The sequence below is a fragment of the Pyrus communis genome, chromosome 9, assembly GCF_963583255.1.
Source record: "Pyrus communis chromosome 9, drPyrComm1.1, whole genome shotgun sequence".
NCBI classification, from domain to species: domain Eukaryota; kingdom Viridiplantae; phylum Streptophyta; class Magnoliopsida; order Rosales; family Rosaceae; genus Pyrus; species Pyrus communis.
In genome coordinates, this window is record NC_084811.1 from 7,101,531 (window position 1) to 7,128,953 (window position 27,423).

A 27,423-nucleotide genomic window follows, 5' to 3' on the forward strand; every position below is an offset into this window, starting at 1 on the left:
ATGTTTTAATTAGAGGGTTAAACTGGTAATTTCATAGGATTTTGATTGACAATGAGTGTTTTATTAATTAGTAAACATAAAAAGAAAGTAAATAAGTCTTTTCTCCCTCATTTTTTTATCAGTAAAGAATAAAAATCCGTAATGAAATACCGTTAAATTTGGAATTGCACACCACAAATTCAAGAATTTGATTAATGTAAGAGGGTAGTTTATCGAATTCCTTTTACTTACCTCTCATGTTGTCATACAAAAATACCATCAATATTTTGTTGCTTCCCAAAATACCACTTCGTGCAAATTCTCTAGGACGCGTATGTTTGTCATCACTAGTCTTCATTAAATTTGGTTGGACTAAGGGTTAATGTAGTCTCGCGTTTGTCACTCACAGAGACTAGATTTAATAGAATTAGAAATGACTCGCCCTGACTAAATATCTCGCTTGACATTCTTAAAGAGACCTTCCTAGATTCATTTTAAGTTTTTGAGTTGAATTTTTAATTTTCTGTAACACATTCTTACGTACATAGCATTATTATTATTATTATTAACCTTTTGGTTCCGTGAGCGAGATTGGCTAAAATGATCAAAATGAAAAATCAACGACGTTGATCGAACATCGAGGACAAAAATAAAAATTGATAATATCAGCAACTGAGAGTTGCCAAATGATCATTTTAGCAATTTCCCTATATATAATAACTCCACTCTTGCATGGTTGCATGTAACGATGGTAATCGAGTTGTGTTAACTATTTATATCTTTTGTGGTGTTCGTGTCAATCCAGTTGTTATCTGCACTTATATTCCATTTCCAATCCAAACATTTTGTCCTTTTTTATCCCATTCAAAATGATATTTTCGTCTTTTCCCCTTTTTGAGAAATATTTTAAAATACTACCGTCAAAAGCAGCATTAAGGAGAAATGATTTCCGCATACCTCTAAAACGGCTATACATGTATTGTCTTCATTTTTAAATTCGACACGTGCAAACTATTAAAAATTGGAACAAAAAGTTTAACCGGAAGCATGGAAATACAAGTACTCAGAGAGAACCTTGGACCAATATAACAGCAACCAGTAACAGGGAGGGAAAAAAAGGGAAAAATTACAAAAATTAATCTTTTCTGGACATGGCCACCACCATCCATCAGGGGGTAGTCATGTTTCCAGACCTAGCCCTATCCGTCTCGTCCAGTATCGCCTTGATAAAACTTACGTTTGAGTTGGGACATGTGATGTGGGGGTGGAGGCGGCGGAGGAAGTGACATGGGCTGTGCTGCTAAAACACCTTTGCCGTCCCTAGGATCCATAGTGTTACCACCCTGCACTGCTTCCATTGCTTTGTTGGTCATTTGCGGAGAATTGAAGGGCAAACCCCCAGGATTCCGTCCATATTCTCCTTGGTAAAATGCAGCTTTTCCTTGAGACTCTGCAGAGTTAGAGAAACCATCTGTATTTCCTTGACCCCCTGTTGAAGCTTCAAAAGGAACACCAGCCTGTCCTGCATTCCAAGACTGTGGATAACTAGCTGGAAAATTCATGTTCCCAACTGAACCTGGGGCGAAACCCAGTAACGACCCCTGTTCTGGTCCAACATCTGGGGCTGAATCCTGTCGTGCCATCTCATAGGGAGCACCATAAAATTGTTGGGATCCATCACTGGGAAAAGGAAAGCCATATGGAAGGGGCATCCTCATTTGACTGGAATTAACAGGAATTTCATAATTGGGGGGCAGAATGGAATGCATGGGTGGATATTCAGAAAAGGGAGTCTCAGATAAAATTCCTTGCTGCTTATCGGAAAACTGGCCAGATTCCTGCATTGGAGCACCCATTGAATCATAGCTTTGTCGATGGAAGAGATTGTGGGGAGCAGGCCTGTCAAAGCCTGGGGGCTGACTGGGGTCTGGTGGGTTATTCTGAACTTGCCCAAAAGCTGGGGCTGGGTTGGGCTGCATGACTGGCCTTGGAAGTGATTGTTCTCTAGACTGTTGAAGCCGAGCTTTGTCCTCACGGTCATGGAGCTGAGAATTTGAACCAGGGGAAAATACTGGCCTTGATGGAGCACGAGCAGTGGATTCAGATACTGTACATTGTTTGATATTTTGAGATTCTGATTCATTTCCATCCATTTTGTCTCCATTTAGCTGAAGAAGGTATGCATGGTTCTCGTGAATATGAGATTCAAATTCACCCCTCTTCAGAAAAGATTTCAGACAGTGAGGTGCTGCACAAATGAAGATCCCCTCCATCATTTTGATTGTCTGAATCTTCTGGATGCGTTCATCGCAACTGTGAAACATAAATCATGAAAGTTAGATGTTCAAATCATTCATCAACTAAATCCTATGCATGGTGGTAATCAATAATTTATTGATGCAAATTTTATTAGATTTTCATCTCCCCATGGAACTTGTTCTTTGATATATATCGCAGTAGACTAAACTTAGCAAATAGAAAATAACTACAAACACACAAGATTTATACTGGTTCGAGACAACTTTTGCCTAAGTCCAGTTGTGATTTGTCTTAAGTAGAGAAAACACGACTTCTTTGAATTGATAATAGAGCATACAGTGCTTTTGTAAACCCTAGAACAAAAGGAAAACTAATGAAAAGGGCTTGAAAACTTTGAGTTTTAACGATAAGGACAAAATAAAGGGTAAAGTGAATAGTACCAGGATTGACTTTTTAGTGTAAAAATGTGGTTTTTCATTAAAGTTCCCAAGAACAAATCCCTCTGACTTCTCTCAGCTGTCTCTATTTTCTTTTTGTTTCTCTGCCCCTTGCCGCACCCTATTTATAGGTACAGGGTGCAGTTTACATGCCTATTTTCTGATTTATTTTCCTATTCTATTACTCACATTCCTATTCCGTTTCTGCTTTAAGATTCCTAATCTAATAGTTCAAGAAAACTTAATTCTTTCCTAATCCTTGTAGGACAAGAATATGTGCACCTTTCGCTTTCCTAAAAGAATCCTAAATAAAATAGGACACAACCATTGACGAGCCAATTCCTAACAAGTTTAGCCTTATAGTGTTTTATCCCTCAATTTAAATCCCTTGGGTTAGCCCTCCTCTAAATAATAAAAGTACACATGCAAGCCCAAGAAAACCCTTCTGCTCCTTCACTAGGCGAAAGAAAAGGAACACATGTAAAGTTCAGAAATCTTACAGATAGCATATTGAGTAACTCCTAGCACAATCCAGACAAAAGGCATGCTCACAAGGGCTCTGCAAGAACACAAGCTAGTTAATTTCCCCAGCGTCTAAAGGTATGAGGCTCAAGTTATGAAAATAACACCAAGACCATATTGAAACCCAATACAAGGAGGGAAAAATTTAAAGGGAAAGCAACTCGAAGATATGGAAAGACATATTTAGTTGGTCCGTACCAGGCGTCCATAGATAGCAATTGGAAAATCGCAGCTAACACAAAAGTGGACACGTTCTCCAAGCTGCCGACGAGACCTGCGGCCTACAGACTTGACAAGAGTAGTGGTGGTTGCTGCACCAATGCCCTTTGCCACAGGAAGATCAGCAAGGACAAGGTGGTCAGGGCATGCGACAGTCACAGTCTCTTCTGCCAAGTGTTTTGCCCCTGCGGCACCCTCTGGTGGTGTAACACTCTTAAGCCGGATCTGAAGCATCTTTCACTATACTGTTACCCTCTTCTAATCGATGTATAAAGTTTGCGACTTACTATAGCACGCTTACAATTTCCACTTCAGTATACAATTACGAGACTGAATATCTTCTCCTGTAGATGAATTGAAAATGATAAGTCCTCATATTGGGGTTATTTAAAAGAGTGTATTATGCACTTACACATGGATGGCAATTGATGTATAAGCACTGATGCATTTATCTGGGATTGAAAATTAAAACTAGATTGACCAGAATTTGGTTCGATATTAGCGTTTTTATTTCGCATGTCTATGACCAGAATTAAGGAAATTATCGAAGACTGATAACAGACAGACACGAGAAGGCGCAAAGACTATAGCTTATCCACAAATCTACACAAGCAAAAGACGAATCTAGAGGTAAGCAGTCAGCCACAAGGTATTCCTAAGTTGTAAGAACCAAACACAGAAACCACACAGGCAGAACATCATTGAATAAAACGAAGGTTGACCTGAAAAAATTCTAACTGCGATAAGCTAATCTACAAGGTTCAGGTGGGTGCTACAAAAAAAAGTAATACCAACAAGTTGAATTTTCACATGTTCTCTCGAAACTCTGTATCAATCAGGAATTAAACTAAGCAGGTGATCCTAAAAATTGGAATTTGCAGCATGAAATCTCGGTTTGGTTCCATTGAATCCAATTCAGGATGCAATTAGAAGCTGGTATTGCATTCCAAAGAATCTCAAATTTCCAATTTTCTCTGGACTGATCGGGACGAGCAAATAGACTTACCGGAAATTCTTCGTTACAACGTCGTCGGCGGTCGTAAGCTCGAGCAACCCAAGTCTGAAAAGGGTATGGTATTCAGTTACCGCCGCAAGCCCTAATACAATCCGATAGAAATTGAAGTGAATTAGTAATTAGATATTAAATTATGTGGGATTAAGAAAAAAATAAATAAAAAAATTTAAGCAATACCTGAACTGAATTGGGGAAAATCGGCGGAAGAAGAAGAAGAAACTCTGAAATTGTGTTGATTGGCGGGTGGGTTACGGGACGAGGGGCTCAGATTTGGAAGAAGGAGGAGACTGGTTTACTGGTTTGGTTTCTTGGGTTCGTTATTGGGCTGATCCACTTGAGGGCTGGTGTGGGCTTTTGGTTTTTTAACGAAAAATTAAAATAAATAAATTTAAGGTTCTATTTGGGAAAAAAAAAAAAAAAGGAGTCAAGGTTTAAGTGGAAGGAGGTCTCAAGTTCAACTCACTTTTTTATTTTTATTTTTTCAAAAAACAAGATAACTGGTCTCAAGTTCAACTCACTTAATACGAGAAGTATACGAACTTGTGCTTAATTGTGATGACGTAACTTTTTTCACTAGTGATACTATAGGGGAAATAACTTTGAATCTTAAGATGAGGTGCTGAGTGCAGTAGTATACAAATAACAATGTGTGGGTGCAAATCGCGCTAGATAATCCAACACACGGCTTATTTGAGGAATTTTGACTGTGAACATGGTGAAGCTACATGAGGATAAGGAGGGGTGGCCGCTTCTTCGATTACTGAAAATCGTCATTGAGAGTGAGGATTTCACCCTTTTGGTCCTTTGAATTATTGTTGAATCTGCTGCACTACTTCGTTACTTTCTGTGTTTTATGCTTCATTACTTCTTCTGTGTTTTATTTTTTTAATACGCAAGCCAAAACAAAGTTGTTTTGGTCTATGATAAAAAAAAACATAGAACAGTGTCGTTAAGGAGCACTACGATGAGGCTATAAGTATTCAAAAGTCTGTTAAGTTGTTTGGTAGTATAAAGGAACTGTGTGTGTAGAGAAGTTTCAAGTCCTATGAGACTCTATTTAAGGCCATTATGTGCCACAACCAGTATATGATGCCCAAGAGGTATTTTAATGCAATATTGAGTGAGCGAATAGAGCCCAATATGCATACTTATAAATTCTATGAGTCAATCAGTCATACCCGCAAGGTGTTTAATGAAACACCCCACTTAAGTGTCTCTCTCTTTTGAATGCCATGCTCATAAGCTATTGTAGAGATCGATGGGAAGATACCTTGTATCTCTTCCATAACATGATGAGTCAAAAAGCAATGATGAAAAGCTCAATAATTTCACTACTCTCATTGCTCTGATGGCATGTGCAAGGTTAATGTACTCACATATGAAAATAATATGTATGAAGAAGCATGACGAGGTTGCATTGAATGTGTTTGTGTGTATGCATTGATTGAATTGTATTCCAAATGCAGAGAAACGGACAAGATTGTGAAAGTGTTTGACGAGTTTTCGCAACCGAATGTGTTTTTATGGAGCACGACAAAAAGAAGTCAAAAACTTCTATCCTTTTATATTTCGCCCTTCACAATTCATGACTTCGCCATTTATGGTGAACATTCGTTATTCTTACCATTTTAAATAGAAAAATAGATACACACATACATCTTTTGTTTCCACTGGTCGTATGATCAGTTAATCATTGTAACGTTAATTTCGAAACGTATTTGAGCAAACACTGCCCCAAACAAAGTGAAAATCAATAGTTTTTCATACCACCTGCATATTGCTACTGATTAACTGCAATCGAGCTATTTTTCATTTCTCGGAAAGAGTTTATTTTACAATTTGCAAACAATACCGACAAAAGTGTACACTATATATTGAACTAATGGTACTTCTCTTTCAAATGTCGAAAAAGATTCTATATTTCTAAGTTCGAATCACCGCAAGCGCATTGGGCATGGACAAAAAAGAAGATGAAAGTGGGCACAAAAAGGAGAAATTTTTCCTTGTAGTCATAACGCGAGTGGTACACTACGTATTATTATATAAGTGGTAGGAAATGTTATTTTTTACGTTATTACTTTTTTAACACAAGAATCTTACCATTTATATAGAAAAACGTGATGTACCACCCTGCATTCCCGTCACATTAAAAAATCTCTCCACAAAAAGGTGCATTGGCCCCCAAACATTTTCCCTAGAGATGGCTTCGACTATACCTCTTCTTGGCTTCACTGTACAAAATAACTCCAAGGACAGTGAGTGCATAACCCGCCATCCCCATGAATGACACTGGATTTTTAAATATCAAAACTGAAACCACCACAGCAACTGCCCCTTTTGCATTCCCCAGCACCTGTTTTTAAGAAAGACCAATTATATAGTCAAAATTAAAAACCCTATCTCTCTGAATGAAGAAATAATTTACATGCAAATAAGACGTTAAAGTGACAGTATCTCAAATCAATAACACGATACTAAGTGGGCAAGTTAAGGCATAACGGCGTCACATGATAGGTCTAAGATACCGCCACCTTGACAATTTTGTTTGAGTGCAAGTTTCTCCCGTCTTGTGCAGAAGGAGATTACTAAAATATGTCATTGTGTGAACACAATTATTACCTGAAGGGTCAAAGCGCTTGTATGCTTGGTGACCAAGAAATTGGTCAAGTTAACAAAATAAGCCATTGAAGAATTGAAGAACAGGTACCAAATAAGTTTGATATCTTTTCGAGCAAGTTCGATTGTTGTTCCAACCACATTTTTCTCCATCAACAGTGTTGCAGGAAGTAAGAACGCCACGGCTAATGGTGCCATGTACAACAGCAGGTTCATAGAGTCCAGTTTTTCCCTGGAAAACAATAAAGTATGAATCGTTAAGTCTAGTCCTTGACTTGTATACCACAAAAACAATTGAGACAGCAAAAATGAATCGAAGAAAAAGTCACCCGTCAGAGGAAAGCAAAATTTGTTGAAGAACCGATTTGAATGCCCTTGCAGATGTAGCTGTAATACACATAATAAACCCGAAAAATTGGAAGCTTGGTTCGCCCTGCAACCATGTGAAAGTCGGTATGAAACAGATGATACCTCTTCAAATAAAATTTAGTTGTAGTTGGTATGAAACGCATCTATCAGAATCACGTCGAAATTTTTATAAAAATCCAAGTTCTTCCTGAAACTCTCATGTGTTTTTCTAACCCGTAAGCACTTTTAACTTCTTCTATCTAGTGCTATCACAAGTGCTCTCGGTGATCTAAAAGCACTTTTACCCATTCTAAAACCAATTTCAAGCATGCGCTATGGATAGAACATAAGTAGTCTCCTATACCACACAATAGGAGGGAAGAAAAGGATACACTCTCATCCTATGCAATGATACGATATTCCATATATAGTTTAGATGTCACGCTGTTAGAAAGTCTACTATGTTATATTTTTGAATTATAAGATTTATATTCACATATCATAGTAACAGTCGTATAACATAACATATTTGTTAGACGGTCTTATCAGAAAAGAACATAGATGAAGAAAAAAAGGAGAAAGATTAGATTACCCCACTAGCAACGATGACACCTGCAACGACAGGAATGAGGGCGGCATAAGTAAGCCAAGCCTCCCTCTTCTTGATGATCAAGAAAGCAAAAACGGCGGTGAAAAACGGGGTGGTGGAGCTGACGGCCTGATTAAACGACACGGGAATGTACCTCAACGACACGTTACCGCAAACGACGGAGAAGCAGAAAACGACACTGAGCCCGGCGATCTTGGCGAACTGAACCTTTGACTTCAGGCTCTGCAGTAGGGCCACCTTCATCACAGCTATGGCGACGTAGCTGAACACCGAACACGCCGTCATGTGGCAGAGCGTCAGAAAAATCGGAAACCTGAACCCGTAGTTCGTGAGCAGGTACTTGTTTAGAAGCAGGACGCCGATGTTGGAGCCGTACCAGGCGGCGACCATCCAGACCGTCGTCCATTCGATCGGCGCAGACATCGTCATCGAATATGAATCAATCGAATAGAATCTAATCAAACCAAATCGAATGGAATCGAAGAGTGCGAAGAGGATGTAAGGCGCAAGCTTTAGTTATACGTTGTGGTAACAGTCAACGGGTGATGCCGGTTTTATGGTTTGGCGGGGCCCACAAATGGTGAGAGCGTTTGCTGTTTCTTTCATCGGACGGTTGGGGTTGCGCGTGATAATCATGTAGTTGGTTTCCTTTAAATATTTTTTTTCAGGTAATTGTCAGCTTTGAATTGTTGAAATATTGGAGTGGGACAAAATGCGCGCACCTTTTGAATAAGCGGAGACAGTGAAGGAATCAGAGAGGGATGTTGATTACGTTGTAATTAACTGATGATTGCGATTAAGATGTCGACTGCCGGCGTCGCATATTCCGTTAAGACAACGTTAGGCCGGCAACTTTGGTTTGGTTTTCGGTTGGACTTGTGTCGTTTGGTGGTAATTAGTGTTGGGCAAAGCATCGTTAGTTCGTTAATCTTCACTAATCTGTAATTTCTCCTTTGACTTAAGACGTTAGATATAGCAGAGAAGAACTATTCACCTGCCTCGGTCTACTGCTACACTCTGCACGGAGTGCAACAATACAAATAAGCCTTGTGGGGAGCGTCGGTACATAATTTAAAATGTTGGTAGTGTGCATTCGTGCAGCATGTCCAACTGCCTAAGCTACTACAAAAGCACTTGAAGAACCTGTGAAATGGCGAATGGACCCGAGTAAATTCTTAGAGGCACCAAAATGGCTAATCCTGTAGACACCGAAAGCTGCATTTTCCGGTATCCTCCAATCAATAGTTGCGTAGCTCTGAGGGCTAAGTTTTGCAGGCCGTGACCACTTAAACTTCAAGCAAAAATCATCATCATCATAGGCCGGAACCCATGTCTTTTTGTCGTTCTGTAGAATCTCAACCAATGCAAATGTGCCTTCTGTCAGGAGGTCATTCCTTGGGCAAGCAGACCAGAAGGTGACTGCAACCGTGTTGCCTCTCTTGAAGGTGGAATCCAGAGGTACGTCGGTTTTAACATCCCCAAAATTAACACCAAGAGGGGTGGCGTCCAGGACAACTGGTGCTAGTAAGCTGATTTGCTTGTCGAGGAGGTCTGGTGGCTGTGGACCTGGTTCGACAGTTTGGCCATTGACGAGAGCTGCAGCTAGTTTCTTGAATTCTTGGATGTACGCTTCAAGTGTGTGTGGTCCGTAAAGCGTGGAGGCTCCCTTAAAAGTGAAAAAAAATCAGAATTCGTGTTTCTTCTGGGAATGTAACACTCCATTCTGTTCATTATGTTCCTAATTTTGGAAGACATGATAAATTACAGAATGAACAAACCACAAAAGTTGAGGGATGAGTGAATCGAACCTCGTATCTCTGCACTTTGTACTCCTCGAAGGTGGTAACATACTGTGAATATGTATTTGTTAGCCCTGCAATGACTATATGGACATTGTTGTCAAATTCTTTCCTACCTCCGGAGATAAGGACCCCTTTGACAGCATCGCGGAGGCGCCTTCCAGCCATGGTTGTAAATTCTGAAGAAACGGATATCTAGGTTAGTTTACTACGTTGAGGAACAATAATGGCGCGAAGGGTGTAAACACGATACAATAGGTTTGGTTGTACCTCCAGGTACACAGAGAATGACAAGCTGTCCAATTCGTAAAATTTGAACCGGTAGTATTGAGGGCTGCAGATGTAGTTAGACATATTTTCATCAGTGCCAATTAAAAATTTCGGACAAAAAATTTATCTTCTGATATTACATTTACACCGTAGAAATTATTCAAATTGTAATGCCTTGCACCATAAGTTATTCCGCTAACAGCATCACAAATCTGGCATGGAGCCAGTAAAAAAGCTACATATACATACCGCCCAATCATATGGTTCCTTCATCTCCCCAGTGTCAAGCAGAATAGGCTTCGGACTCTGGCAATTGATTTGCTCCTGGTCTGGTGCCTTCAGCACGTTCCTTACCAATCTCCAGAATGCATTACCCTACAGAAGCATGAAAGAAAACAATCATGGCAAAGTTGAGTTGCTTAACCAATCAAGATTTATGTAAAGAAGGCACAAACTTGCTCCAGATAATTCTTACCTGGTCATCGCCCTGCTTGAAATCGAAAGCTCCAGGGCCATCAGTGGTTCCTGCAGCAAAGGCAAACCCCATGGCAGCGGGGCACGTTTTCACTACCTCAGCCCCTCCAACTTTCGGAACTGAGACCTCAAGGCTGGAAAAATCTATGTATGCATGTTGGTATCCAACCTTCCCCTTGAGCTTCTCAGTTGCTTTGTCAAACAGTTCCACAGCTTTTCTGAATTGCCTTTCACCAATTATGCGAGTACTCTCAAATTCATCGGAACTGCCAAATGAAGAAATTGTTCAAAACGGCATAGGTATGATGTTTCACCATTATATGAATCTGAGGGAGATTGTAGAAACATGTACCCTGGTCCCCGGCCATAGCACAATTCATTTCTGCCATTGCAGGTACTGTGATAGAAATCACACGGAAGTCCTGTGTCTGTGCAGAATGCACCAAGAACATTTGGGCTTACATCGCCACAATTTGATTGACAGAATGCAGATACAAATTCAGGCTTTTCCGCCTTCCTCAAAGCATTCCTAACCCGTCTTGCAGAACTTGAAAGCCTTGTCACAGGTTGTCCTTTATAAGGTTGAAAGGAGGCGGCGAGTGTCATCAACTCATTGCCTGTTACGTACATACCATTTGTTATTAGAAAGCCGAACAGTCTACACTAAATCATGGACAAAAAAAATTTCACTTACCTTTCGCATCATCGTTAGGAACTAGGGTTGAGACTCTTCTGGGGATTCTGCCAGTATCTGATCTATTGGCAAATAGGCCATCGAAACCTTTAACACCTTTCTGTTCAAACCAGTCCTCCATGAATCGTGCTGCAGCTCCTTTGTTATCTCCGCTTATCAATGAGTTTGTACGACTCATGGAAGTTCCATGAGTTGCAAACCAGTTAAAGCTACCTATAGCGCCCCACTCGTCATCTTCAAATTTTATGAGTGTCATATCTTTATCAACATCATACTTGTATTTTCTCCTCTCGTCTGCAGGATTGTTGAGATATGCGCTTGGACTGCGGTTAACACCAGCATCTAAGAGCTCTCCTATAAAACCATGACAAAAGATTTAAAATAGCATCACAAAATGGTAACAAGACTACAGAAATTATGAGTGAAATTCCTTACCTTTATTCACAAAAATTGAACCGGGACGGAGATTCTCGTGAGCTTGAATAATGGTTTTCTCAATGCCATCAACAAGAACATCAAATGATTGTCTTACAAACCCAAGAGAAGTCACAATATACACAACATACTGAAGGTAGCCCCCAGGCCCTGCATGAGTGTGAATCCCGCTAATTGCCACATTCTTCTCTGTGTAAAGGTCCCCATACCTTGATTGCACAAAATGAAATAGAGTAACATACACACTAAATTGTATATAAACGCCATTCTTCTACTCATAAGCGCTTTTGCTTAAAGTGCGTTTATTAGAAATACGTCAAAATTTTCTAAAATAAAGTCATGAAAGTACTTTCTAAAGAGAACTTGGTTTCCTAAAAACGCTTCTAAGGCCTTGAAGCATTTAGCTTTATTCTAAACGCAGTCAAAAGCGTTTTTGGTGCTTTTAACCGTTCTGAAAACAGTCACAAATAAGCTCATTTTCCATAGGCTGTATTTTTATGATTCCCTAATATATGCTTATAGGGAGCAATTTTAGTGAAACCCAGTAAGAAAAATCAAACCTTCAAACAAATGAGAAAAAAACATTAGCAGGAGGGTTGTGTATGTGTACCTTGCTTTCAATCTCTCAAGCACTTTAATTGTCACAATTTGGGAGCCCATGCATGCATCCAGATTCACAAACACCACACGATTCCCCTGTTGTTGTTCCGCCACAATAAACGCGCGAGCTCGAAGCCGGAAGTGAATCCCAGAAGCAATCTGCTCTGCATTTGCGTATCCCATCATGTTCACATCGGCAGCAGGCCCTGTTATGTCATGGCTTCCGAGGCCGATTAAATAATTCGAAGCCGAGGAAGAAGAAGACGACGAAGACGCTGCTTCGCCATTGTGCAGCGAGAACAGCAGAAAAACTATGAACATCATCTCATATGCCTTGTCCCTGTGAACTGCGAAGTGGGAAAGAAAGATTTAAACTTTGGAAAGAAAAGAAAAGTGTATTGAGTGCTTTTATGAGTGTTAAGCTTCTTGCTGTCATGTGGGCAGTGGGGTCAATGAAAAAGAAAGAAATTTGTGATTAGTACAAAGCCATAAAACAGAAGTAGTTGAGCCGACAAACGAAGGCGGATCAATGCGACATGAGTTTTTTGGAGCGTTAATAATCGTTGTTTGGCAGTTATAAGATGAGTATTCGTAGGGGATGCATGAACTGAGTAACGTGACTAACCGCATAGGCAAGATCCGAACGAGTGAGAGACAGATACTGCAAAAAACCACCAAGGAGGCGATACTCAGTGGGATCGGCTAGGGGAGTGCCCAAATTTTGACGATGTGTACGCGTATGTCGTCGTCGTGTTTCTGAAAATGGGTGGGGATTTGGGGAGTGTGAAAAGGTTGGAAAGATTTGTGCCAGTTTTGTTTTATTGGTAGAGGACATGATTGCAAAGTCGAAGATATTTCTCACAGATTAATGTGAACGCGTAATATTGGTGGAGGAGGTGATGTGGGAGGATAGGGGGCACTGAGTCACTAAGTCACTGAGCTTACCTACCATTCCCCACACCATGGAGAGAAATTTTTACCGGAATACAGCTCGGTACATCAAATATCACAGTACAATTAATTTGATCCTTGAAAAAAAAAAATTCAACCATTTGTATTATGATACTTGGTAAAGATTTTATCATATATAGCCAAAACTTATCCCTCAATTTCAAAAATGTCCATTTTTATAAAAACTATCAATAACAAAAAATGTGCTTGAATAGACTTTAATGCCCAAAACTTTAGAACCAAATTACACTACAACAAAAATCCTTTAAGTTCCCATACTATTTAGTTGTCACCAAGGAACACTAACTTGACTACTGGAAAGTAAGCATCAACACCATGGAAATATCTTAAAATACTAACAATGGCCACCTCCTCTTTCATGGGTTCTAATTCCCCCAACTTGGTAGGGGTAATTTGACTAAAACCTTTGAATTCTAAAGAAACTGCCATAGGATTTTGATTGGAGCTCTTTGGCTTGTTTTACCGATGATTTCATTTAATTATTCTAACCTTTGAATCCTATATGAGTTGTCATTGATGTGGGTTTTCTTAATTTTCGTTCCACCAAAATTGAATCATCTTCATGGAATCCAGTTGCCAACAATTTTTCCGGTGATAAACCATAAAATTCAGTTGCTTTGTATGTGGTATAGGTGGGTATTGGATCAAAGGAAACTTTAATTCTTTGCTAGAATTAAAGAAAACTACGATTACAATTAATAGGTTCATCGTTCATATACACCGATAATAATTTTTACTCAGTGAATCCATATCCATTCATCAGCTTACAAAAGTTGCATGTTTTGTTGTTGGTGAATGAATCGGCAAAAGTGCATACTTTTGTCTCAGAGGGTTTAGACTTAGGTTTATATTGTTTTTTATTTTCAGGGTATTTGAGTCTTTTCGAGTGTAATTTCGGCTAAATTTGAATTCATTTTCAAAAATTGACATTTATGAAATTGAGTAATAAATTTTGATCATTTATGATAAATACTCTACTTGGTATATATCGAGCCACATTCTGGACACTAAAAAATTTCTCCACCCTTGAGACACCGCTTTACCTTTGTAGGAACATCCTCAACTTTACAACATTAAAATTCGAGACAGCAAAGGTTGTTCTAACTAAAACTCTTTCTGAAACAGGAAAAATCTTTGGCAGTTCTAACCTCTAACCATGCAATTTACATTGATGTAGTTATAGTGATACTTTTCCTTCCAACGTCAAAAGAGATTTTAAGTTCAAATTCCCGTCCTCCTAACCCTCTCCTGTTGATTCTTTCCAAAGTAAAACAGAACTTATGTTCAAATTCCGGTTACACGATCCCTCCCCTAGCGATTTGCATCATATGCAATGCGAATCTCCATTGTTTTTCCAAGAGAGAAATTTCTGCCCGGAGTCGCGGACGCACTATCAACACATTTGCTAGGCTCATCATCGCCACAATGGCGGTGGAAAACAGAGAAGCCTAACGAAGGCTTTACGCAGTGGGATCAACTAATACAAGAGGTATTCAATGACCGAATCAAAACTCATAGCTTCTCAAAACACACCATCCGAAACAGACCCAAACAGTCGCATATAAATTTTATGTATCGAAACAGACCCAAGCAGTTGCGACACAACAAAGAGTCGCGCAATAAAATTCTTTTCATTCTTTACTAAAAGCGAAACGCATAACTTGCAGATAATTCACGATGGAATGCAGAAACAAGATAGAAGACTTTATAACAAGAGGCATATTCAAAACAAGCACCAAGCATCGTTGTAAACATCTCACATTCACAAGTACAAGAAAATTTATAAAGTCTAAATACGATTCTAGATGAAATAAAACCAAAACTTCAAATGCTCCACCACCAATGCATTCCATCATCTACATTAGCCACATACCTGCAGAACAGATGAAACGACGACAATGACGACAAGAAACACACACACGGGGAAAGAAACGAAACTATTGACTACAAAAAACATCTATGCAAATGTGCAAGTACCAGGGAAAATTGCTTATTCTAAATATATTAAAACTCAATTCGCATATCCTTCAGTCCATCCGGGACATCCTGGTGGTTTGACAGTCTCGCTGAGGTTCAACCCCGATAGAGTGCAGTATTTTTGCATAGCTTTGTTGTGAGAGCAATTAATAATCTGAACTACTTGTTAATTTCAACCATTCTATTAGAGATCAGATGAAATAAGTTTTCGACCCGTAAACCAGGAGAGGCCTAAATTCCTCCCATTCATAACTATTTGGTTAATGCGGGTATGCAATAAAGTGCCATAGTAATTGAAATCGACTTCATCTATTCGGGTATGCAATAAAGCAACAGAATAAGTGCAATAGTAATTGAAATCACAATGCCCTTAAAACTAACACATAAACGAAAAATATTAGTACCTCAAATGTTGCTGGGGTACATGAAAACCCTGACTCTAGCTCCCTGTTTAATTAAGCAAACCAAAGTAATCAACAAATTAAACCCTAATCAAATCAACATTAAGCAAAACTGGCAACTTAAAGATTTAACCAAACAAATCAATTACCATGGATTTGGGGGGAAGATTGGACGTGAACTTGGCGCGAACGACGCCACTGTTTCCATGAGGCCTGGAGACCTTTCCCCAAATGCAACGGTAGTGGCTACCGTTCTTCTTCACCTTGGCCTTGTAGATGTACGCCAGCCGCTTTCCGGCGTACCACGCCACATCCTCCTTGGTGTTCACATTCTCGATCTGAATCAGCGACGTGCTCGGGTACTGGTTCGACTTGGACCTGCAAAAAAAACCCAAAAGCAAAAACACCCATGTTAATAAAACCCATTGCCAAACACGCCCTTAGCTCAATAACCCAGATCAGAAAAACTCCATTTTTAGTACCTCTTGTATCCCAGAACAGTTCCTCGCACATAAAGTCTGCGAAAAAATTATTAAAAAAAAAAAAATCAGAAAAAAAATGATGAGAAATTTGATTATTATTAAGTGGTTGGAGAAATTGACGAAGGATTGGTTTAAGAGATGGGATTTTGGAGGGGACCTGATGCGCTCTCCTTGGCGTTCCTTCACCATTTTCGAACGGAGCTCTGTGCGTCTCTGGTGGCTGCTGGTGTGTTGGGAAGACGGAAACCCTAGGAGAAAGGGGAGGAGGATTCAGTGAAGGGTTTATATACGGCAGGAGGAATTATACGATGTGTATGCGAGGACTGTGTGATTAGTACGCTTTGGGTACTGTCATTTTTTGGGCCTACTGGTCTTAGGCCCAAGACAAACCCTAACTTGTGAAATTTTAATTTGACATAATTTAGCGTTTGAGAATTTTCTTACTCGAGAAAACACTTTACTTTTACAAATAATTCAAAATTATTACTAAAAATTCAAGTGATTTATGCAAAATTATTTGAGAGTGTTTCCTAAACCCTAAGAAACACTTGAGCGGTGTATTTTTATAAATTCAAAATACTTTTAAGTAATTCTGCCAAACAAGTCAAAAACAACTTTTTATTGCTAAAAATGAAAGTGTGTTTAGTCTAAATAATTGAAGGCACTTCCGACAATGGTTGACGTAAGAACTTAAATTGTTTGTTATAGTTCTAAAGCACTTTCATAAGTGGTGGATTGCTATGTGGTTAGTGTCTTTCTCTATAATTCATTGTATTTCAAATTCAAATCTTCTATCCCCTTTTAGTATAAAAGGAAAACTAATGAAAAATATTTGAAAATTTTGAATTTTAACAATAAGGACAAAATAAGAAGTAAATTAAATAATATCAAAATTAACTTTTTAGTATAAAAATATAATTTTTTATTAAAATAAACAGTAGCGAAAGTAATACCGTTTGGCGGTTAATCCTTCCCCGCGCTAAGCGGTAAAAAGACCAGCTCCTCCTCGCGCCTACGAGTCCACGACCAACCGATCAATCTAAAATTAATTGGATTGGCATTGACTCGATTCATATGCCTTAATGGCGAAGCAAATCCCACGTTATAATTAGCCCACCGATCTCCAGCTCTCTCATCCTCTCCACTCTCTCACACCCACACAGCAATGGAGGAGCCTCTGCTTTCATCAGGTGCATTCCCACTCCCCCAATTCCCAACCTTTCTGATTTCATCAACAAATAAAATGTTTGATTGTTTTGGTTGGATTCCGTTTTTGTTAATGGGTTTTATTTTTTGTGATCGTTTGCTGAAGGGAGAAGCGGCGAATTGGGAGAGAAGGGGAGTGAGAAATGGAGCTCGTACCAGTACGTGGGAAGAGCTGGGTCGGTGATTCCGACGGCGGCGCTGGCCGGGACCGATGTCAGCGTCGAGGAGATACGGTCGGCGGCTGCTGATTCTGATCGCTACCCGCCTTCTATCCATGCCGGTCTGGTTAGTCCGCAGGAGCCTGATCCTTCTGGTATGCAAATTTGTGTTTTGTTATATCCCAATTGCGATGTTTTCGATGTGGGTTTTGCGTTTTGATTATTGGGTAGCTGTCATTTGTGATATTTAAGTGAACTTCGTTGAAAAAATTAAAACTTTTGAGTTTTATCTTCTGTTTGGCTGCTGAGAAATTGAGGGTAGAGAACAATGTTTAAATTTTAAGATTTTTAGCTTCTCAATTAATTCGAAATTTTTGATCTCCTCTAGAACAATATGGCTGAGTTCATTACGTACAGTGTTGGGTTGACTTGTTTTTCCTTTTTGATTTGGTTGTCTTGTTGGGAAAAGGAGGGTTACATTGTTGGACTTACTTTAGAACTATGAATCTTTGCTGTTTGTCATTGATTGTGATGGTTACAAACTTGCAGAGCAAGCTGTTGCTTATCAAGGTGGATATGGAGAAGGTTATGGTGGCGCCACAAGTGAACTCCATAGGTATGGTTGGTGGAATGCATCTATTGTTAAGATACACACATTGCGTTTGAACTGATTATATTTCTAAATTCATGGTGGAAAGGATCACACATTTTAAGCATTTCCCGGTTACTTATTGTTTATAGTGGTTTGATTGTCTTTTTGAAACTACAAACCAAAATGCCTGTTTATGTTCTTGAGGTTCAGAACATGAGTCAAGTGACATTGCGGGTGAAAAAAGCGATAGGTACTAGGTTAGATCGTGTCAAAGTAAATGCAAAAACATGAAATGGGTTCAAGGGTCATTGTATAAAAGTGAAAATTAAAAACATATGAGGATCAGGGGAGCTTTTCAAGTAATACGTACCAGATTCAGACGTTGTCATTCTATAACCTTTTTTTCTACGAGGATTGCTTGTCATTTTGTCATATAGGTTTACTTAAACCTAGTATTGCCCTAACCTCTTCCGTCTTGCTCTCTTAGAAATTTTCACTTGTTATTTTTTCCCCATTTACATGCATAAAAAATCTGTATTTATCATTTTACCCTTGCATATAGTCTGCGGAAATTGTTATGGTATTTTTCTCAAGTTCAACATTGTAGTGTGAAGAATATTCTTTTAAACTGAATGTTTGCGTATAGGCAAATCCTGGATGAAGTAGAAATACGAGAATTGCTCATTGATCATGTTGGGCATAGATGCTGTTGGGGAAGTCGTCCCGCACGGACCTGGAAAATTGAAAAAGTAGAAGATTGCAACGTTTATGTGGGAACACTGGATACTTTCATTGAAGAAAGGGAAACCTTAAGAGAAACGCAGCCATACCCTGGTGGCAATATTGATGGAAAAGATAAGGGGCCAGAACTTGGAATCTGGGAATTGGATTTGAAGTCTCAGTTTCCTGTTTTATTCATACCCCATCATGAATCACGGGCAATAATTCCTCATTCTGAGTCCATTGAAAAATGTTCAGGTAAGGCTTCAGGAATTACAGACTCTGAACTTTGGACTTGTGATCTATTTCTTGTGTGGTAATTTATGAGTATCTTCTGGACAGAAAGTCATTCCCACAGCTTTAGTGATAGTATATATTCTTCTTGTGATCTAACAAAATGTTCAAAAAGATTTGCAGGTTGTGGGGGAAGAGGTGGTATTGTGTGTCCTACATGCAATGCAAATCAAGAACCTGGATTCTACAAAGAAAATCAGATGGCTACGTGTTCTGCTTGTTATGGAAGGGGCTTAATTGCTCATAAAGATGGATCCGACTCAATGTGAGATGCTTATTATTGCCTACTAATCTAGTTATAAATAATTGGTGCTCTAATCTGGTTTCAAGCTATAATCTGAGGACTATACAATCTAACCTTCTTATGCAATATGTATTATTCAGATTTTAAATTTTTACCGTCTCTCACTAGTATATTGTCTATGCAGATGTGGGAGTTGCAATGGTAAAGGAAAGATCCCTTGTGCAACATGTGGATCTCGTGGTTTAATAAAATGTTTGACATGCCAAGGGAATGGTTCTCTTTTGACACGTAATGTTGCCCTTGTTAAATGGTATGATTTTCATTAGCGATGATATATTTTCATAGGCTGTGGCACAAAGTCCATGATATGTTTTCATATGATGTGCAATAAAATCCAGATTACCACATTTCTTTTTTCAAGTGACCATCATTGCTCATATCATTTCCAAATTTCTTTATCATGTCTTTTGAAATGGTTTCTGATTGGGGGATCATTAAACTGTATGAGTAATAGGCCCGCGCGTTCACACATGCGTACACAATTTTTTTTTTAAGTGCTGGCCGCGTGGATACGAAAAAGTATCCAACTCACATTCCTACTGCACCTCTTATGCTTATGTAACATCATCCTGTATGAAACAGCATATTGAAGTAAAATGCTTATTCTCTTGCAGGAAGACGCTTTCAACCAGAAAGGTAAGTGCAACCAGCGGAGCAGCATCTGTTCCAGATGAGGTTTTCCACAGAGCAAAAGGAGTCCAGTTGTGCAACACTCAGGCATACCAGTGCACGCCAGCCTTCTTTGCCGACTCTTTCTTTCTTAACCAGTTCTCCTCCGAAGTCATTGCAGACAGAGCTCATGTACCTCTTACTGCAAGGGTGGTAAGTGAGAGGCACACAATCTCCGTTGTGCCAGTTACACGTGTCACCATGGCTCATCGTACTCGGTTGTTCAGTTTCTATATCATCGGGTTTAGCAGGGAGGTGTACTTAAAGGACTACTATCCCTCCAGGTTTTGCTGGGGGTTGTGCCCTTGCTTGGAGTGGTTGAAGTTGTAAAGTTGAAGATTGTCAATCCTATATCAAATTTGCTAGTGGTTTGCTCCTTTCGGTGAGAATAAAAAATAATGTTGCTGCATCTGCGTGAGATGTATTTTTAAAAGGCATAATACTTTGTGCACAAGAGTCTAGAGGCGGTCGGTAGACTTTGGTTGGAGGTCTCAAATTCGATTCACACGGATGCGAGTCCGATGCATCGTTGGAGAGAGTCAAAGACTAAAAATTTTTCCATTGCTGCTTGTTGCGGATGAGTTATCGGTACAGTGTAAACGTATGCTTTTAAATATTATTATTCAGTTTGTTTTTCTTGTATAATAGAATATTGTGGTTGAAATGTTCATGAGGTTTTGTCAAGGTCTTGAATGCTTTTGGAGATGCAAGTTGGCCAAACGCTTTTTGTGAAATTAGTTACTTGTGCCAATTTCAAATAAATGATTACTTCAATCGAACTCTTAGAAATTTTTCATTGCGTTTGGAACAAGAATGGTAGTTATTATATAAGTTGGAAAGTTTTATTTTTTAGGTTGTTAATTTTTTGACATAAATATCTCACCGCTCGTATAGTAACACGTGATGTACAATCTTATATTCCGACACACTGAAAATTCTCTCGAACTCTGTATGTAGAGTTTGCTGTTGCTTTGTTCAAATGATAGCAACAATTCCAGCTGAAGCTTATAGCTCAGGCAAGTTACAAAGACGCTTTACAACTGCAATCTCAAACATGCCCTAATGTTTGATCACAAAATACTAGATAAAGGGGATTAGAAATGCCTCTTATATTTACACTGTGCCATGCTTATGGAGAGTTTTTCTAACCTGACCTCCATTCTTTTTTCTTTTTTTTTGTTGAAAAATGTTTAGAGAGAGAGGAGGCTACCCCATTCCAGGGTCAGGGGTAATACCACAAGTCACTTTGAGGACGTAAAGAAGAGGTCTTAGTCCTGTTTTGTTTTGTTTTTACGAATAGCCTACTAGAGGGATTGTTGGTAACAAGACTCGAACCTAGACTTTGGTCTAGTGAAGAGGACGATAATTCTCAACTCAACAAACCCTCTTTTGCAACCTAACCTCAATTCTTTATTAGGACTTAGAAATCTCTCGCTCAAACATAGCCTAAATCTCATGCGTCGGTGACACCAAAATCTTTATTAGCCAAGACAAGAATGCTTTTCTTTTTCTAATTTATTTCTTTGTTTTTGTACTTAAAGTTGAGTATGGAGTGTGTGTGGAGCTTGGAAGACTTGGAGGTGATAACGTAGCACTTGAAAGTCCAATTCTCCAATCACCAACCATGCTTGATGCTTCTGTTCTGCTGTCAAAGCGTTTTGAAGGACTTTAGGCTTCGTGGAGGGCCATTGAGTTTGACATCGTCCGTGTCCTTCCCTCCCAAGTCCCAACCTAAAATTCAGAGATTCCCACTTCCAGTCTTCCACACCATACACACTCACGTCGACTAATTGGCCAACCAAAGCAGTGGAATTATTATTAGCGGAGACGTGGTACCGCCTAAACCCACCACCAAGTATATTTGTTAGGCGTGGTGTGTGGATTTTTTAGGGGTTGAAAAGACTCATAAATATATTTTAACTTCCTTCTAACCATCATTATGTGATTCACCAGTGTCAGGAATCGAACTCAAGATGTATTGTGTGGAATACAGACCTGAAATTCGCTTTCAACCACTAAATCATCCCGTGCTGGTTTTGGCGTGTGGACCCTCTCACTACATGCTTATTTGTTTCTGTTATGGTTTGAAATTTGGAATAAACAACTTTTCAAGCTCAAATCTTTCTTTACTCTTTTTAAAATCTTTGAGGAAGAACAAGAAAAATATCCAAACCAAGAAATTCAAATACAATTTTTTGTCTCTTGACTTGGGAAATAGAAACAAAACATGCATGCGACGTGATTTTCACGATAAGAATTTACATGCAACGTGACGGTATCTCAAATTAAACAAAATTACTGTGCAAAAATTTTAAAACACATAATTACTTTATTCATCATCACAATCACGTTCTCATTATAAGTAAGTTATATCCTATTTCACATATAAAAAAGATAATGTAACGTTTTCTATATTTTATATTGCTACAAAACAAAACTTTAATGTAATGTAAATGTCAATGTAACAATACATAGAGCTCATAACACACGATACACGTCAACTAATTGGCCAAACAAAGAAGACGAAAATTTATTTTTAGCGGAGATGCGGTACCGCCTAAACTCACCACCAAATCTATCTGTTAGGCGTAACGTGTGGACCCCCCTCAATTTGGAATAAACAACTTTTCAAGCTCACATCTTTCTGTATTCTTTTTTTAATTCTTTGTGGAACAACAAACAAAAATAAAAATCCAAGAAATTCAAATACAATTTTTGTCGCTCTTGACTTAGTAAATAGAAACAAAACATGCATGCGACGTGATTTTCACGATAAAAATTTATATGGAATGCGACAGTATTTCAAATTAATCATACATTTTTAGGTAAAAAAATATCACCACAACACCTATATTCTCATTATAGTTAAGTTTCTATCCTATTTCACCTACCATAAAAATAATAATGTAATGTTTCCTATATTACATGTTGTTACAAGAAAAACTTTCATGCAACGTTATTCAAAAATAATAACTCACTTTTTATGTAAAACAATTAAAGATCATACGAGTGTGGAACTAGCTTCAAAAACCAACGCAGTAAAATCATCATTATAAGTAAGTTTGTATCCTGTTGTTGGGTTTAATACATCCCTTTTTTGACACGCATTTTGTTGGCTACCATAAGTCTGAGGTCATGGTATAGTTCGGTAGCCAGGTTGAAAATCACAATGATTAGTCCTTGCTTATATATTTGTAGGCATGACTCCACCACAAATTTAGTGTAATTCACTCAGCCTATAAGTGTCAAATAGTCTGAATATATATCTTCAATAAGGAGTTGTCAAGTTACACGAATGAGGTCAAATTAACCAAAATATGAGGTTGTTTATGCGTGTTTATGGAGAATTTTTAAGTAGGGAATATAGAGTTTCGTGTCAAGTCACATGATTGTCCAAATGGAATCCACTAAAATGAGTATGTGTGAGACTGAAATACATGGGATCTCTTAGTCTGTTGAGCGGAGGTGAAATCGCATGGGCTTCCTTAGAGAACAATTTCTCTTGTGTTTGTGTGTGAGAGAGAAGATTATGTGTTTTGTTGCAAGAAAGTTTATCTCATGTGTGATATATTGTGACTAGAGAAAGATTTCCATTACACATGTACATCATCAACGTGACATCCAATATCAATAATCTAACAACTTTATAGATTTTGCTACAATACTTATATATATATATATATATTACAATCATCACATCGACAGTCAAATTGTAATTATATAAATACATATATTGAATATATCTAATAATTCGATAATAATTATATTAAATACATGTAAATATTGTATTCAATCCTTAAATATACATATTATTAGTGTATAAAATATAATTTTCTGTTAAAATAAACAATACCAAAAAAAATTTCATTAAAGTACTATTTTCTAATTCACACGAGCTATAATGATGTACCCTTATTTACTCTATATATGGGAAATGCTGCTCCTCATCATTTAGCTCAAGAAATCAACCGCTGCGATTGAATTCCAGGCTGGTCAAATCCAACGGCTATAAAGCCAGAAGCAGTCGCACTCATATTACAACGGTTAGATTTTAGACGTGCCGACACGAGAGGGTACGGTAAAACACGAAAAGTGTTGTGTTTGTATGCGAGCTGTGGGCTCGTGAGTAGTGCCACGTGGTGCGTTGAATGTTTTATTCAAAGGCGGGAATGTCAGCAGTCAGAGGCTGCCGTCCCGTGTCCAATGACAAACTGACAGCTAGGAAACGAGGATCGAGGAACGTTCCCAAAGTGCAACAGTAAAATTTTGAGGTACGAGACTTGCACGGCGGAAAGTCTTGTGCGTTACAATATCCAAACTACCCTTATGGGGTTTTCAAAAAAAAAAAACTACCCTTATGGGTAGGGAATTAGTTACATTTGATTTGATAGTAAGATTCACAGGTGTGAAGGGTTTATTGGAAACATTTAGCTACTAGTAGTGCATAGATTTTTCAATATATTGAAAATAAGATACGGTACATCAGATATAATAATACAGTTTAACGGAGCATCGTATAAAGACTATTGTCACATCCCCGCCCGGGGTGGATCACTTTCTGGGCCTGCTTCACCACCGTAGCACGATATTGTTCGCTTTGGGCTTACCATTCCCTCACGGTTTTGTTTTTAGGAACTCACGAGCAACTTCCCAGTGGGTCACCCATCATGAGATTGCTCTAGCCCCCTTCTCGCTTAACTTCGGAGTTCCTACGGAACCCGAAGCCAGTGAGCTCCCAAAAGGCTTCGTGCTAGGTAGGGATGGGAATATACATTTAAGGATCACTCCCCTGGGCGATGTGGGATGTCACAATCCACCCCCCTTAGGGGCCCGACGTCCTCGTCGGCACATCCCGGCCCGGGGCGGATCACTTCCCGGGCCCGCTTCACCGCCGTAGCACGATATTGTCCGCTTTGGGCTTACCATTCCCTCACGGTTTTGTTTTTGGGAACGCACGAGCAACTTTCCAGTGGGTCACCCATCATGGGATTGCTCTAGCCCCCTTCTCGCTTAACTTCGGAGTAGTGTGAAAATATGGTATTAGATCAACACGATATATATCAACATTAAGAAGATCACAAAAACATCCTAACTAATCAAAAAATAATATTTCAGTTGCAAATAGCCTGGCGTCCAAAACAAATATAAATTAAAAATGGAAAAATTAAAATTGCCCATAGATGAAGAATAGGGCATCTGGACAAAAATGTGAAAGTCAGTAGCAAACTGAATCTTGACGGGTAACAAGTTTGCATGATTTGGGAAGTCACCATTGATTGTGTTTGTTAATCTTTCATAAGAAAAGAAATAAAACTAATTGTTAGAGGTTATAAACAAAGTGTACACGCACAAGGCATAGCACGCATCTTGCTAGCTTTCCACTCTAACTGAAAATATTGTCAGAAACGCATACGTGAATTAGGTGAGTCATCTTGCGAGAAAAACAAAGTTAGCATAGTATTCAAATATTGCTTGCTAGACAACATAATTATTAGAACTAGAAAGTAGTGAGGTTTCTTAGATCAAAAGGCATAATTATGGTTTTAAAAGATGTTAGGCGCTAGTTGGTCGATGAGTTAGGATTTAGCGCCTAGGCGGATTAGGCAGAACCTATTTATACTTTCAAAAATACATAATTGTATTATGATACATAAATTACAATATAAAATGACATATAATTAAATATTATAGCATATTGAAAATATGGGGAACAAACATATAATGAGTATTCATCCAAGTATCCAACAAGTGTGACAGCCCGTCCCGGATTTTTCGTACCGTAAGGGTAAAATGACAGTTTTACCCCAAGTGTTTTGTTTCGTTGTGTGGTCATTTTGGAGTTTTGGTGGGCTGATTTTCGACCACACATGCACCCACACACTTTCATCCTCATCTTCTTCCTGTCCCGAGTCTCTCTCTCTCTCTTTCTCTCTTTTCTTCTGCTTGTGTACGGACAAGACTAAAACACTCGAAAACGTGGTAGATCGAGGAAGAAAACTGTACATTTGTGCTCGTGAGGTTCTTAGGAGTTCAACCATACCCATTTCAGGTAAGGGAACCTTCGTTTTCATGTCGAACCCAAGAGGTTCATATCGGGGTACTGTTCATGCACATGTAAATTCATGTGTTTTTGGGAATTTTAGGCTTGTAGAAAGCTTGGTAAGGTCCTTAGGAAGCTCGGGGTGGTTCGTTTGAAAGTTTTAGACGTCGAGATCGTGAGTTGCAGGTTTGTCCGGATTTGGTGGAGTTTTTCCGGTGAGATTCTGTTGGTTTTAGTGCTTAAAAGTGGTAAGGATTTGTTCCTTTAGTTGTAAGCTTCATTTTGGTACCAATTTCGTGAAATTTGGGTGAAAAACGAGTGAGATATTAAGTTTAGAAAATTTCCCGGTTTTCCGGCGCCGGAGATTGGCCGGAAAAGACGACGGAATATTCCTAACGGCGTTAGGTTAACTTTAACGGAATCTGTCAGACATAACGGAATATTTCTGACGGCGTTAACTGACGCCGTCGATGTGCCAGGCACGTGCCTGCGCGTGGGCGGCGCGTGTGGCCGTGCCTTGGCCGGCGCGTGGGGGCGCGTGCAGCATCAGAAAATTATTTTAAAAATTTGGGGATGTTCGTGAGGTTGAGTAGATCACGTTGGTGTATTCATACACCCCATTTGAGCATTGTATGAGAAGTTATTACCTAGTTTGGGTTATGTGCTTTAAATTAACGTTTTTATAGTTGTTTCGCATATAGGTGAGACCTATCCCGTGGACGAGCGCAGTCACTTGAGGCAAGGGGGTTACGACCCTTCTACATATCAATGAGTGGGCTTTTGGTTTTCCGTATATACCTATATACTTGTGATTTTCCCAGAAAATGAAATTAAACGTTTATATGTTTTAAATGCTCATGCTTTGCGTTTGCCTATTTAATTATGCATTAGTAGTTGCATATATATATATATATATATATATATATATATATATATGTTTGGTGCTGGGGACGCACAAGTAAGTGCTAGGTAAGTTATGGTTTATGTTTGTGTTTAGTAATGATTTGAGATGCATAGAGAGCTCATAACCTGCACCCCCGGTGTTAGTGCTCCCACCCAGAGTAGGGCACAGTCTTTCACGTAATATTCACCTCCCGCACCACACGCTCATCTTGGATCCAAGTTAGGTGCACAATCCTGTTGTACAGACCACTATAAGTGGTTACGACTCGTAGGTGACCCACGATTATTCGCCCAGTCTTCATGTGATCGTAGCACTTGAGCGTATTTATTTACACCTAGTCCTGTCGTACAGACCACTTTAGGTGGTTCCGACTCATGTGCAGGTATAGTTAAAGAGTTGTGGATTTGAGCTCTAGATTCAGCCGTAC

General features: G+C 39.0%; 5 protein-coding genes across 5 annotated transcripts; 1 reads left to right on the forward strand and 4 right to left on the reverse strand.

Moving 5' to 3' along the window:
- Positions 1 to 1,013: 1,013 nt before the first annotated feature.
- Positions 1,014 to 4,733, reverse strand: LOC137745301 (E3 ubiquitin-protein ligase HAKAI homolog). Its single transcript, XM_068485233.1, has 5 exons — positions 4,609 to 4,733; positions 4,423 to 4,513; positions 3,396 to 3,760; positions 3,176 to 3,234; positions 1,014 to 2,292 (listed from the first exon to the last, which is right to left on the reverse strand). Exons 3-5 carry the CDS (start codon positions 3,648 to 3,650, stop codon positions 1,179 to 1,181), a joined length of 1,428 nt encoding a protein of 475 aa, XP_068341334.1. The 5' UTR covers positions 3,651 to 3,760; positions 4,423 to 4,513; positions 4,609 to 4,733; the 3' UTR covers positions 1,014 to 1,178.
- Positions 4,734 to 6,625: 1,892 nt separating this feature from the next.
- LOC137745726 (probable sugar phosphate/phosphate translocator At3g11320) lies at positions 6,626 to 8,517 on the reverse strand. The gene is made up of 4 exons (XM_068485728.1): positions 7,988 to 8,517; positions 7,377 to 7,480; positions 7,051 to 7,279; positions 6,626 to 6,784 (listed from the first exon to the last, which is right to left on the reverse strand). Exons 1-4 carry the CDS (start codon positions 8,432 to 8,434, stop codon positions 6,626 to 6,628), a joined length of 939 nt encoding a protein of 312 aa, XP_068341829.1. The 5' UTR covers positions 8,435 to 8,517.
- A 391-nt stretch (positions 8,518 to 8,908) lies between these two features.
- On the reverse strand, positions 8,909 to 13,118 carry LOC137745724 (neutral ceramidase 2-like). Its single transcript, XM_068485727.1, has 10 exons — positions 12,903 to 13,118; positions 12,288 to 12,624; positions 11,678 to 11,886; positions 11,243 to 11,596; positions 10,901 to 11,165; positions 10,550 to 10,814; positions 10,324 to 10,449; positions 10,075 to 10,138; positions 9,814 to 9,983; positions 8,909 to 9,671 (listed from the first exon to the last, which is right to left on the reverse strand). Exons 2-10 carry the CDS (start codon positions 12,599 to 12,601, stop codon positions 9,120 to 9,122), a joined length of 2,319 nt encoding a protein of 772 aa, XP_068341828.1. The 5' UTR covers positions 12,602 to 12,624; positions 12,903 to 13,118; the 3' UTR covers positions 8,909 to 9,119.
- A 1,814-nt stretch (positions 13,119 to 14,932) lies between these two features.
- On the reverse strand, positions 14,933 to 16,388 carry LOC137745727 (large ribosomal subunit protein eL33w-like). Its single transcript, XM_068485729.1, has 5 exons — positions 16,267 to 16,388; positions 16,110 to 16,145; positions 15,777 to 16,005; positions 15,631 to 15,673; positions 14,933 to 15,122 (listed from the first exon to the last, which is right to left on the reverse strand). The coding sequence occupies exons 1-4, from the start codon at positions 16,296 to 16,298 to the stop codon at positions 15,632 to 15,634; spliced, it is 339 nt and encodes a 112-aa protein (XP_068341830.1). The 5' UTR covers positions 16,299 to 16,388; the 3' UTR covers positions 14,933 to 15,122; position 15,631.
- Positions 16,389 to 17,152: 764 nt separating this feature from the next.
- Positions 17,153 to 20,745, forward strand: LOC137744824 (uncharacterized). The gene is made up of 7 exons (XM_068484631.1): positions 17,153 to 17,299; positions 17,422 to 17,628; positions 18,023 to 18,089; positions 18,712 to 19,043; positions 19,203 to 19,344; positions 19,508 to 19,633; positions 19,998 to 20,745. The coding sequence occupies exons 1-7, from the start codon at positions 17,275 to 17,277 to the stop codon at positions 20,380 to 20,382; spliced, it is 1,284 nt and encodes a 427-aa protein (XP_068340732.1). The 5' UTR covers positions 17,153 to 17,274; the 3' UTR covers positions 20,383 to 20,745.
- The last annotated feature ends 6,678 nt before the right edge of the window (positions 20,746 to 27,423 follow it).